This window comes from Microtus ochrogaster, chromosome 8, assembly GCF_000317375.1.
Source record: "Microtus ochrogaster isolate Prairie Vole_2 chromosome 8, MicOch1.0, whole genome shotgun sequence".
Taxonomy (NCBI): Eukaryota; Metazoa; Chordata; class Mammalia; order Rodentia; family Cricetidae; genus Microtus; species Microtus ochrogaster.
The window spans coordinates 77,942,927-77,955,523 of NC_022015.1; the positions used below are offsets into that span (position 1 = coordinate 77,942,927).

At 40.1% G+C, this 12,597-nt stretch overlaps 1 protein-coding gene across 4 annotated transcripts in view; it reads right to left on the minus strand.

The window, feature by feature from the left end:
- Window positions 1-12,597, minus strand: part of Sorcs1 (sortilin related VPS10 domain containing receptor 1) — a 506,327-nt gene that overhangs the window by 71,750 nt on the left and 421,980 nt on the right. For all 4 annotated transcript variants that reach the window (XM_005352454.2, XM_005352456.3, XM_005352453.3 and 1 more), the window contains exon 17: window positions 10,917-11,030. In XM_005352454.2, coding sequence (XP_005352511.1) covers window positions 10,917-11,030 — 114 coding nt within the window. The remainder of the gene's footprint in view (window positions 1-10,916; window positions 11,031-12,597) is intronic.

Below are 12,597 nucleotides of genomic sequence, written 5' to 3' on the forward strand. Positions count from 1 at the left end.
CTAGAACACCCAGTGATATACACATACTAGAACACCCAGTGATATACACATTCTAGAACACCCAGTGATATATACATACTAGAACACCCAGTGAAACATCTATGATGGCAGAGAGTATTAAAATCTGGAACTGGTATGCTTTTTTCCTATAAATGAAGATTAATTTACAAATTAAGCATAACAAGCTAAAACAAAACCTAATGGCAAAGTAAATGTGTAAAATAAAGACTGTCGTAAAATTTGTGTGAATTTGGGTTTTATATTGCACTCACATCATTGAAGATGATGTAAAAAGATGCTATCTTTATAAGAAGAGATGAAATTAAGGGTATGATACAGACATGGAGAAGCATGCAGAGCTGGGTAAGTGTTCATTCCAGAATGCAGCACATTCATCCCTGTGATTTTCCATCCAGACTGTAGTTGACACTGGGCAGCTAAATGTGTGGAATGTAAAGCTATGGATTGGAGAAAGTAGGGGTAAATGTGCATATTGTCAGACTATGTGCAAGTCAGAGAAAGCATAGATTACTATGGGTATGTGACTCAGACTGAAGCAAAGGGTACAAGTAGCAGCAAAAGACAAGAAAAGAGGGAAGGTTTGGTAATATGTGCTCATTCTTTCATGAATGATGAAGCCTGGAAGCCTTATTTTGAAGATTATTAAACATCTGAAAACTGAGTAAACCTATACTATTGCCTTTATTCTTTGTTTAACCTTAACAGAAACAATGGGTCACTTTACAAACTTATCTTATGCAATTCATTCTATCTGTGGTAAATTAAGTCTATGATTTTAGCACAGCAATTTTAAGAATTCTTAGGTTCTATATCACCCACTGCAGTGTGTACAGTGAGTACATTAAGCATGTATGTACCTGATTTCCCAAACTTCCCTTTTTAGGGTTAATGCAGAGTTCACGTTAGAAGCTGTTTAACCCAGTTTCCCACTGTTTTAGACCAAAGATTAGATAATAAATCTTTTTTTTTTTTTTTCGAGACAGGGTTTCTCTGTAGTTTTGGAACCCGTCCTGGAACTAGCTCTTGTAGACCAGGCTGGTCTCAAACTCACAGAGATCCAAATGGCTCTGCCTCCCAAGTGCTGGGATTAAAGGCGTGCGTCACCACCACCCGGCTTAGATACTAAATCTTGATACTGGCCTAGACAACTGGTTAAATGAACAAACTTGGCTCCCCTTTAAAGTCTGTTCATTACATCACTGGTGGTGGACTGGATTTGCCTGCAGGTGCTTTTCTAATCCATGATACCTAACAAGTATGCTTTCCTCTGTTGGCAAGACTCCAGACTGACTACTTAAAACTAGGACTGAGAAACAAATAAGATGCTTTTTTGTTAAAGATCTTCATACACTATGAATTAAGACTAAGTAGATAATTAATACTTAAATTACCTTGTAGTATAGGTACAAGATCAAATGAATTAAGGCAAAAAGATTAAATTAGTAAATGTTGATGAACTATTACTAACTATTTAAAAATATTATGACTTCACCTTCCCACTTCCAACCTGTAGGGCATCCAACCAGCCTCAGAATATGTTGAAATATAAGCCACTACTTAATGCTCTCTATTAGCATTCTGCTTCCTTTCTGCCTCTCTGAACTCTTTATCCGAAGCAAACTCATATGACTCCAGCCAAATCTTACTCACTAATCCCTTAGGAAGCATTGGTTCGTTCCTCCATGCTCTATGTGCTACTTAGAGCTCACCCATCCTTTACAGGGCAGCTTACCTCTTACTCTCTCAAAAACAAAATTTCTAGACTAGAATGGGAAAATAGCAACAACAAAAACACAAATTCACATTTCCAGAATTATTCCTGTGCTCTGATTATGATACAGGCTCTCTGCATGATTTCCTTCATCTATTTTCACATGTCTTTAGTGAGGAAGCCATTACTGTCATTCCCAGTATGTAGATAGAAAGTTGGGACTTAGAAGAGTTAACTAACATTCTCAATTTCACACAGCCAGGATCCTGGACCATCGGTCACATGAGCATCCTTTTTCTGTTCTACTCCATTTCAGTGTCCCTTTAAATGGAGTGAGATTGCACTTCTGACCACCTAAGTCTTAATTGATTATTTTCATGCTAAAATCCTTTGCATGATTTTATTCCTGTCTGTGACTTTGAAGTGTAAGCTCCTTAATAACCTAACCTCATTGTATCTCAAATAAATGCAAGGCTAGGTGAAGGCGTAAGTCACAAACAATGCCACAGCAGTTTGGAATTATGATTAATAAGGTGGTATTTATTTAAAGGGGAAAAAACTTAAAAATCGCCATCAGCCCTCTGCGCAACCAGGAAGGGAGTAGAGTCGCTGGTGGAGCAGGAAGTGAAGAGAGAGAGAGGAGAGGGAAGTGGCCGCTTTTTTAAAGGGAGAGAGACCACGCCCCAATGGACTGGTATCTCAGTGGCTATAGGCTGGAGGAGCGGAAGGACCTCCCGCAACAGCTAGGCAACAGGGCGTGGACAATGGCATGGCTGTTTCAGCTTAAATGTTGAAAATGCCTGCAGGACAATGGCTCAGATACCCCCTCTAATGATAAAGGTTTGTGGACTCTATCGTCTCCTAATTATCCAGCACCTCAGGGTTTCAACATCTAGACCAACAGGAGAACCCCAAACCCTCCCATTAGCATTATGATCACTGTCCACTGGGGTGGTGTATTGTCATGTCTGAGGATTTTGATTATCAGTCCAGTTTAGGTGTTTATGAATAAACATCAGAAGAGAGGAGAGAGAGAGACAGAGAGAGAGACAGAGAGAGAGAGAGAGAGAGAGAGAGAGAGAGAGAGAGAGAGAGAGAAAGAGTCATGGCAGGTGAGAATGATTGAAGAAAACGGTATAAAGAAAGAAACTCTAGTGTAGGTGTTGGAAACCGCTAGCATTTTGTTACCAGCAAAGACGTGAAGACATTGATTAGCAAGGCCGTCTGGTATAATTATGGCCTTTCAGAGTGTATAACTGCATCAAAGCTGCCTGCATGTTTCTGCAGTATAGCTCTGCGCAAATGGAAGGTGGTTGGGATTCTTAATTACTTAGAATCTAAACACACCTGTGGCTCTGCCTTGGCAAGCAGCTAGAGAAACCTGGGCTTTTATCATCCATCACTGCCATCATCAGAGAGAGCGCTCTTCCTTTGTTTGCTGCTGTTCTGACCAATCATCACTTGGGCTTTCCCAAATCCTGTAGCTACAGGACTCTGCTTAAATCCAAAGCACGAATCCAACCCTCTGGGAATCTGCCACTAAGAGGACCATTGGCAATTTTTCTTTTTAATGCTCATTAAAATCCATTCTGAAACCATTTTATATCTCGGATGAAAATGGCATCACATTAGCCCGACCAGACCTGTCCCTGAAATTGAAAAGAAAATTGTGCAGAAATACAGAGTTAATTTACTCAAGTCAGCACACACCTGCCTTTCGCATCACAGAATGGTTCTGTTTTCATCTCAGCAGCTGTCCCTGGGTCTGAGTTACATAAATGAATAATGCATTTAATATGTTATTAAATGGGACTGCTACCTCCATAATAACAAGGCAACTTATGATTATGTTGGACCTGAGGTCTGAATATTACAGGGATGCATTTAGTTGGTAAAGCATTCTTCAATCTGCCACAAAGAAAAGTGCTTTGTAATGGCAAGGGAGTCTTTTTACAATTACTGAAAAGGAAACATTCTGGAAATGCGCCTTTGATATTACCTGTGGCTCATCAGTAGACAGTATCTTATTACTCCAACAGCCCCCGTTCCAGCTATTCTCTTCCTTCCCATCTTATATGCCTTCCTAACCTTCTACTTTTTATTCATACTTTCTTTTATTTTACTTTCTATGCTGCCTGACAGTCTTAAAAAAAGCCTTATATTTTCTTTGTGAAACTAAACTGGAAAGAAACAGTAAAAGCAGCTATATTCCATGATGTTTCAATTTAGTATTTGTCCTCTGAGTTTGTGGTGATGTGACTGAACTGCGGACGACTACAGGCATTCATTGTAGAATATGATGACATTATTGCCTAATCTTGGCACATCTTAATTCAGTATGTATTTTTTTTAAAATCTATTTTTAATTGATAGAAAAACTTTATATTTAAGGACTGTAATATTATGCTTTAATCTGTGTAGACACGATAGAAAGATAATCAAGGTAATAGCTATGTCCATTATTTCAGCAGCATAACTAATCTTCTGTGGCAGGAATGTCAAAACAGAGGATCTGCTTTTTAATGTTTATATCCATTGACAAATGCTACTCTCACCTTTAATCAGGGAAGGCCCCCTTTTTCCACACTGAACTCAAGTGACTGTGAGGCAGACTCGTGGATGACTAGGTGCTAGGAATAAGTGGCAGATGAGTGCTTGACCCTACACTAGACCTTTGTGATATTCCTGTAAGTATCAGAGAACACTGTAGAAGAGGGGATAATGTAAAAGCTAGAAGAAAGACAGGACTTCAAAATGTATTTTCACATAAAATACATCCACCTAAATCACTAACTCACATTAGCTTCCAGCGCCTTAACTGTGTCTGTACAAAAACTGGGCACATCAACACTTGGGTATGACTGGAGGAGAGACACTGAAGGTCCTAGCTCTCGCCACTGAGCTAATAACAACTAATAGATTCAGGAAAAGAGTTGGTCATGGGTTTCCAATGAAAACCTACTGATGGTCCAATAGACTCTATTGGATAGTTTCAGTCCAGTGGTCATTCAGATAGATGATCGTGGTTAAACTAAATGGGTCACAAATAAATCTCAAAAGTCATGAATTTGAGAAGGGGAATTGTCTGAGTCCATGGATGTATATTCATTCTACATTGACCAAAAGTCAGAGAGTTCAAGCCTATTCTTGCTCCTTTAAGGTTATGGCAGGGGATTTGACCCAGGGTGTGGTTACCTACAGGATGGTTGGCCTAGGGTGTGGTGGCAGCAAAATCATTTAAAAAATGTCTATTCAGGATGTTCATATTCCAAAAACATAAGTAAGTAAAGTTGAGGTTCAAAATAAAGGTCCATAAGATTACCTCTTCTTGGTTTTCCTAGTTTGGGTCTTTCTATGGCACAGAGTACTTCCTATGCTAGGCCGTACAAATGCTACCTGATTTCTTTACCTATGTTACTTGTTCTGAGCAGGATGCTTTTTCTTCCTGTCATTATGTGACTCATCCTTTAAACTTCAGCTTTGACGTCATGCTTTTCTATGAATGTCTATTCATTCACAGTATTTATCCCATGTAAAGATCAAGGTATAACTATAGCTCTAGATCTTCTTGTCCTCTGGGTGGGCTATCACTGAACAGTTGTTGTAATATGAGCGGTTGGGGCTGCGTCCCCAGAACCCCGGCCGCATCCCGGCCGCCTCCGGCTAGCTTTACCTGAAATAATTACACAGACACTGTATTCATTTAATCACTGCTTGGCTCTTTAGCTTTAGCCCTTTTCTCGGCTAACTCTCGCTCCTGGACTAACCCATTTCCAATCATCTGTGTGTAGCACCCCAAGGTGTGCTTACCGGGAAGATTCTAGCCTACGTCCATCCTGGGTCGGAGCTTCATCGAGTGTGCCTCAAAGAGCAGAGCTCTCGCCTCTGCCCGCAAGAGTAGAGCATCGTGTCTCTCTGAGGCGTCTGCCCTGAGAGGAGAGCTGTTGAGTCTCTGAGCTCACTTCCTCTTCCTCCCACCTACGTTCTAACCTATCAGGGCAAGCAGCTTCTTTATTTAATCAACCAATGACCTTCCTCCATCAAACAGTGATGGCTACAGTGCCACACACAGTGAGAAAACAAAACAGTTTCGATTACTGGGTTGTGTTTGTGCCTTTGCTTGCAGGGAAAAGAGCAAGCGTTAGGTGTCAGGATTGAAGGCTGTGATGAGGAGAGGCTATGGCAAAGGCTTGACATATTCACAGACTTCAGGAGGGTAAGTATCAATGAGCAACAGGTACAAGTTCATATCTACAAATAAAAGGGTATATAAAACCACAGTTCATTGGCATCAGGGAGTTGCAGCTACAGTAGCATGACTTAGTAACCAGGACTGAAGCTGCCTATTTCATTCCCACATTCAGGGAGAATGAAGGAAGACAGTGTGGTGGGGACACAGGCTGTCTCTTTCTTGGTGAGTATGGAATGTACCTGGCTCCCAGGATGGCAGATCTTTTTGGAAGCTGTTGTCAGTATGCATATGGTACCAAGGATGGGCATTTGTGCTTTAAATAGTATGTAATGTGACAAGGGTTCACTAGGCATAGAAATGTCCCTACAAGGTAACAATGATCATACATAGCAGCCAAAGCATCTCTATTCAGAAAGAATGAACTTCCATGACTGACTATGCAGGTTTTTATGTTCATGTTATTGTTTGTTTGTTTTATCAATGTAACAACTCCCAGAACTTTTCCTTTAAACCAAGTATTCAGACACAGGAACTGACAGCTTGATATGAGTCATTGCCAGGTCTAGGTGGACAGTTAGTTTTACTTGTATTAAATGGTATAAAAGCACAACTCAATTTGAAAAGTAAATGGAACACAGCTGAATTCTGGAGACAGTTTTGATGAAATTGTTTATATGGACACACTTAACTAAATGATTTCCTGAAACAGCCTTGAGTGGGACTCTCAGAATCCACCATCTGAGTCAATAGTACAACTAAATCTGATAATGTTTTCCTTCCTCTTGAGAACACACACACCAAATTTTACTTTTGAATCATCTCAACCAGTTATTGAACTGCCAGTGATGAAGACATTTCAAAATACCTACTACAGTACATTTTTTCCCTAACAGGGAAAGGAGGGACAGATTATGAAGTTGCCTAAGGTCACACAATGAAGAGCTAGCAATGCCACAGTGTCATAACACCTGTGAGGGAATCTGTAATTTCAGTGTGATTGGGGGGTGGGTAGGAGCAGTCATCTGAAAGAGTAGGTCTCCGCGATGGGAACATGCCCATTATCTATTTCCCATTAAAAGATAAAACACCTCATCTAAGAGACAACTTCATAGCAGGTAACAATTATTTTGTATCCACTGTGAGACAACAGGAGTCTTGGCTAGAAAACAGGAACACTGTCTCCTGCAGGGATTAGTCTATAAATAATGTAAGTGATTTCCTATCTGTGGACTTTCAACATATGTATTGCTTTTAAGGCTAATTACTCTCCTTGATGCACACTGGTGAATCTTATAGAGTGTAGATCGGATAGCACATCAGGATCCCCACAGGTCACCAGGAACAGTCAGTTGGGAAGAACCTGAATTCCCCCACAATGAGACTATAAATAGAAATCACACAAGAATAGCAGATTACCCAAGGTCTGTGTCTATGGCTGGTGAATAGAGGATTATATTTATAACTGTCGTATTTTTAAAACATCTCAGTATATGGCAATGCTATGGAAGTTATTCTTTTACTTGAATGTATATGTGATATTTTATTTATGGACCCACTAAATGTTTTTGCATAGATACTTCACTTAAGTTATTTTTAAGTGAATCTCTTGAGTAAAGATCCTTATCATGTATTAAGCAACTAACCATGAACAACAGAGTCTGAATATTATTCCATGAGGGATTCACATCTCCTATAAAGAAATTCCACAGACAGAGATTTCTATATGCATTCTTTTGAACACAGCTAGGAATATCCCCAACTGAATAACAAGAATAAATCTGTCTCTTAAGAAAACTGCCTATTCTTCTTAGAATAAACTAACTCAGTCTCCACTGTAACATGAAATAAGCAATGTCCTAGTTAATTTAGCAACTTAAATTTTCAATATGCTTCTTGTTTCCAGAGAGTATAAACACCACATATAACCAAATAAGCTTGTGCATTCACAATCTGAGATATATAGAAACATTACTGGAGAGAAACAAAAAGGCCAGGGGAGGTTTTAGAGCTATCTGATTATTTACATGCTATAAAATAAACCAATGAATGTGGTTTTCATATTGTTTGAGAAAAGAAGAAACTTTCTCAATTATCAAGCAAGCTAGTCATCAGTCTGGGTGGTGTAGAGGGATAGATACAGCTTCTGGTTTGCTGTGTGTGGTATATCACATCCTCATCAGGAGACTTTATTACAGTGTGTGGCACATCCCTTCCTAGTCACATAGCTTTATTGGTCTTTGGATATCCCATTTTCTGGTTTACAGATAAGAAATGTTGATTAATATGTCATTGACATAAACCCTACAGAGGCCACTAAGGATCATGCAGGCCTAGATTAAACATTCACAATAAGTAAAAACTTTTTCTCTCTTTTAATCCCCCACCTCAGAAAAATGATTAACTGATAGCAATAGGTGTGATCTGTATTTCACAAAATAATGACTGTGTCTTGGTATTTAGGCGACATATTCTCTGTACACTACCACATTTAATTGCAAGCTAAATATAAAAAAAGAAATTCCCATAGGTTAAGAAACCGAGGCACAAAGAAACAAACTGTAGACTAAAGATCAGCAGCAGATAGCAAGACACCCCTCTTTTGAACTAAATACAACTTCTTCACACATATTTAACACTTAGTGCATCTAAGGCAGAAAACCTGTTTCAGCCTCATTACTTGAATTCTGGCTCTGATGATGTGAAAAAGTTGTAAGGACAAAAGAAGAAAGGTAGAGGGAGCCAACAGTGGAAAACAGAGCAGAGAGTTGCACTGTGTGCACGTTAAAAATCCTGACATCTGGCCGGGCGGTGGTGGCGCACGCCTTTAATCCCAGCACTCGGGAGGCAGAGGCAGGCAGATCTCTGTGAGTTCGAGACCAGCCTGGTCTACAGAGCTAGTGCCAGGACAGGCTCCAAAGCCACAGAGAAACCCTGTCTCGAAAAACAAACAAACAAACAAACAAAAAAAATCCTGACATCTCTGGACCAAACCACAAAGCAGGAAGACTCCTAGGTGCAGTGCAGCTTTCACTTGTTTACAGCTGTAGCTGTCTCCTCTGGATACTGTCTATCAGCTGCAAGAGAAAAAATGTGAGTCCATTCATGTCTACAGGCAAGTTGATAAAAAAAAAAGTTCCTATCTCCTCAAAATAGCATTTTTATTTTTATTGGGCATAATAATATCCTATGCTGAAGCTTTCCATCCTGGTGAGGTGGGTGTACCTGGGAACAGGGCTATATACACAAAGTAATGAGCTTTTTCTAAAAGAAGACTAATTATTTATACAGAAAACCATTTACAAATAAATAAACGAGGAGCACAGAGTTCACTTCATGCTTCCGAACGTGCCCTCGGAGGTGGGGTGCTCATAGATTTGCTCGTTAGCCTTCGCTGTGATTAACCTTTAACTAGATGATCTCACTCCGCTCACGTTCTGACTATATGTCTGCACTCTATGCTCTACAACCAGATGGAGAGTTGGTTATCAAGGAAGCAGCAGGTAGGCCAGTATGTATGTCAGGCTACTCTTACAGCCTTGAGTCTTCTGCATTTCATCCTGCAGTTATAAGCTACACACTGACTCGGGCTGACAACAGAGGTTAAGGGTGGCACTGGAGAGAGTGTCAGCTTGGTTACTTAATTCTAAAACTCTTCAACAGTGTAAATAGAAAATAACTCCTGTGGATCTTGCCACCAGGGTCAGTCTTATTGTTTATTTAGTCTGAAATGACCTTTTTCAACTGCTCAACTGGGAAGAAAACCGTAATTCCCTCTCATTGCAGTTTGGCTTCACAAAATCCACTGGCATCAGATTTTCAAGAAGATGTTAGTTGATTACCGTGAATCTCTAGTCTGTGGGATTCCTGGGCAGCATGTGAGCAGGACCTAATTTTTTCATCTTAGTGAGAGAAACATTGGCAGTGTCTGATATGGGAACCTAAGCGGAACCAGTTTACTAAATGTAATCTGCTCTGCAAGCTAAAAGAAATACTCTCAATTAACAAAAGAAACCCTAATTATCTTGGAGTGGTTTTTAACAACAAGGGTAAAGACTGTTGATTGTAACTTTGTTTATCATGGCAGAAAAAAAACAAAAACAAAAAAAGAAAAACAAAAAAGAATAGCCCAACTGTCCATGTTAAAAAAAAAACAGATAATTACATAATCCATTAGTATTTAGAAGAATGGAATAAAAAAGCACCCCAATCTGTTCAGACTTAGAACGATGCTTAAGATATATTTTTGAATGAAAAAGGAAAATTAAAGAACAACATAGCTAGAAGTAAATAGTATAAAAAAACCTTCCAAGTTGATTTTATAGATTTCTCTTGAAGTAATTAATTGTTGGAAAAAATGCCAAGAAGTGTGTAGAAACCTACATACCATACAGATCACAGTTGTATGAGAAATAGGGCCAGAATTGAGGTGATGAAGTAAGTTGGACTTTTAAATATAGGAATCATATTTATATATTTTTTTCTAAAATTAAATATGTAAATCAAAAGCTTAAATGTCTGGGCTGGAAAGACAGCATGGTAGACACCAGAATTCAGAATCCCAGTGCACACGTGAAAAGCTAAGCATGACGGCACATAGCTGCAACCCCAGAAGTGGTAGTGTGGAGGCAGACAAATCCCTGAAGCTCATTGGCCAACTAGTATAGCTGGATTGGTGAGTTCTAGATTCAGTCAGAGATCCTGTCTCAAAAAATTTCAGCAAGAAGCAATTGAGGAAGACATGTGAGTTTAACCCCTGGCCCCCAAACACACATATATGCCTATCACCTGCAAGTACACACATACATGTCACACAAATACACAGACACATGCATGTGAAATGTTTAATTGCAGTAATATAGTGACAAACACCAACACTCTATCAAGAAATGCATTGTGTTGGGGAAAACAAGTCCGGTCTTTGATCAGAAGGAACTATGTTGTGTAACACTTACTCATCGGCAGAAGAGCTTGGCCATTACCACCAAAACTCACCCCGTGCTGTTGAGGTAGCTCTGTCCCACGCTGCAGTCTTTTGACAGTGAGGAGGGGTTGAACCAAAAAGCTGGCAGGCATTGCCCATTACTATGTCTCTCATAGCCATAGTCACTGTTAGGGAAATACCCAGAGGCAAACTTACTCAGAACTATTTCATATTAGACCACACCAACTTCTAATCAGTCAATAAAATGAGCATTTCTTGAACCAATTTCTTCTAGAAATTAAAAATTTTTCTAGTCATTCTCTATTACCCAGGAAGAAATCTCATAGAACCAATATTCCCACTTAAATGCCTTTAAGATATAGGAATGGGTTAGTTCTCAGGGAATTAGGAACCTGGCAGTGTGGGACGCTTGAGTCTTAGTGAAAACATTATCGTAGAGGTTAACACAGCCACATGTGGCACAGTCCTTATTACCAGTGGTGTCTTTGGGATGTTCTTCCAAAACATCTGGTTGTAACAAGTAGAGCACAGCCAGGTTTCCCTGTGTGCGAGCCATATGCTTCAGAGTTCCAGCCAAAAAGAGAATGTCCTTCAGGAATATCTCAAGCACTTCCCCAAGGAAAATTTTTGTTCTCAGCAGTCAGCAGTGCCAGTGATACTAACTGCCTTAAATCTTGCCTCTGCACTGAAAACGCTCAAAAGAATTTTCTCTCAGTCTCTATTCATTCTTGCTTCCAGGGGACTCTGATTTTCTTGGCTTCTGGAAGATGAAACTGGGCACCGAAAAGGACAACAAATTGTACCTCCACATGCACAGACAAATCCCAGGCAGCAATGAGCAAGCATTAGTATGAATTGGCCCATCTTTTTAATGGAGGTGAGTTACTGGCAAGGGGTGTGCATGGCGGGAGCAATGGGCTCAGTCTCAGGGGCCTGTCATCAGGCAGCTGGAGCTGAGCAGTCTGTACATACCCTCTGGATTAGGGCCTGGTTCAACACAGCATGAATAGGGAGGCTACAGAAGAGCCACTTCCAGAACACCCAGGGCTTACTCCAGGGAAATAGCTGACAAACGCTGGAACATGACAAGGAGCATCCAATGACAGTACCTTTCATTATACTACTGTCAAAGAAGATCGTAGAAAACCCAGCTACTAACAGAAACCCAACAAGGGCATGGTGAGCCTTCCAAAATATTTTCAGACACCACACAGTCACAAAAATTCCATTCGCGCAGGAAACCTTGCAACAATACTACTCAAGACTCCTTTTCTACTCCTTAGAATACTGTTCAGTGTGAGGGATTAGTAACAGACTCCAGCCACCACTGAATTCAAGAGTCTGAAGGAGACAGACATGAGGGTTGGCGAGGAGAGAAACCTAGTTAATTTCCTTACCTTGTGCTATTTTTGCCTTGAGCAAAACCAAAATACTGGTTTATTTGGAAATAAAATTCAAAGTAGAAAACATTTTCATGGAAAAAGTAGAATATTTGGGGTATCTTATCTCACTCCCCCTCTCTCTCTCTGTGTCTGTCTCTCTCTCTCTGTGTCTCTGTCTCTCTCTGTGTCTCTGTCTCTCTCTCTGTCTGTCTGTCTCTGTCTGTCTCTGTCTCTCTCTCTCTGTCTCTCTCTCTCTGTCTCTCTCTCTCTCTCTCTCTCTCTCTCTCTCTCTCTCTCTCTCTCTCTCTCTCTCTCTCTCTCTCTCTCTCTCTTTCTTTCTCTCTCTCTG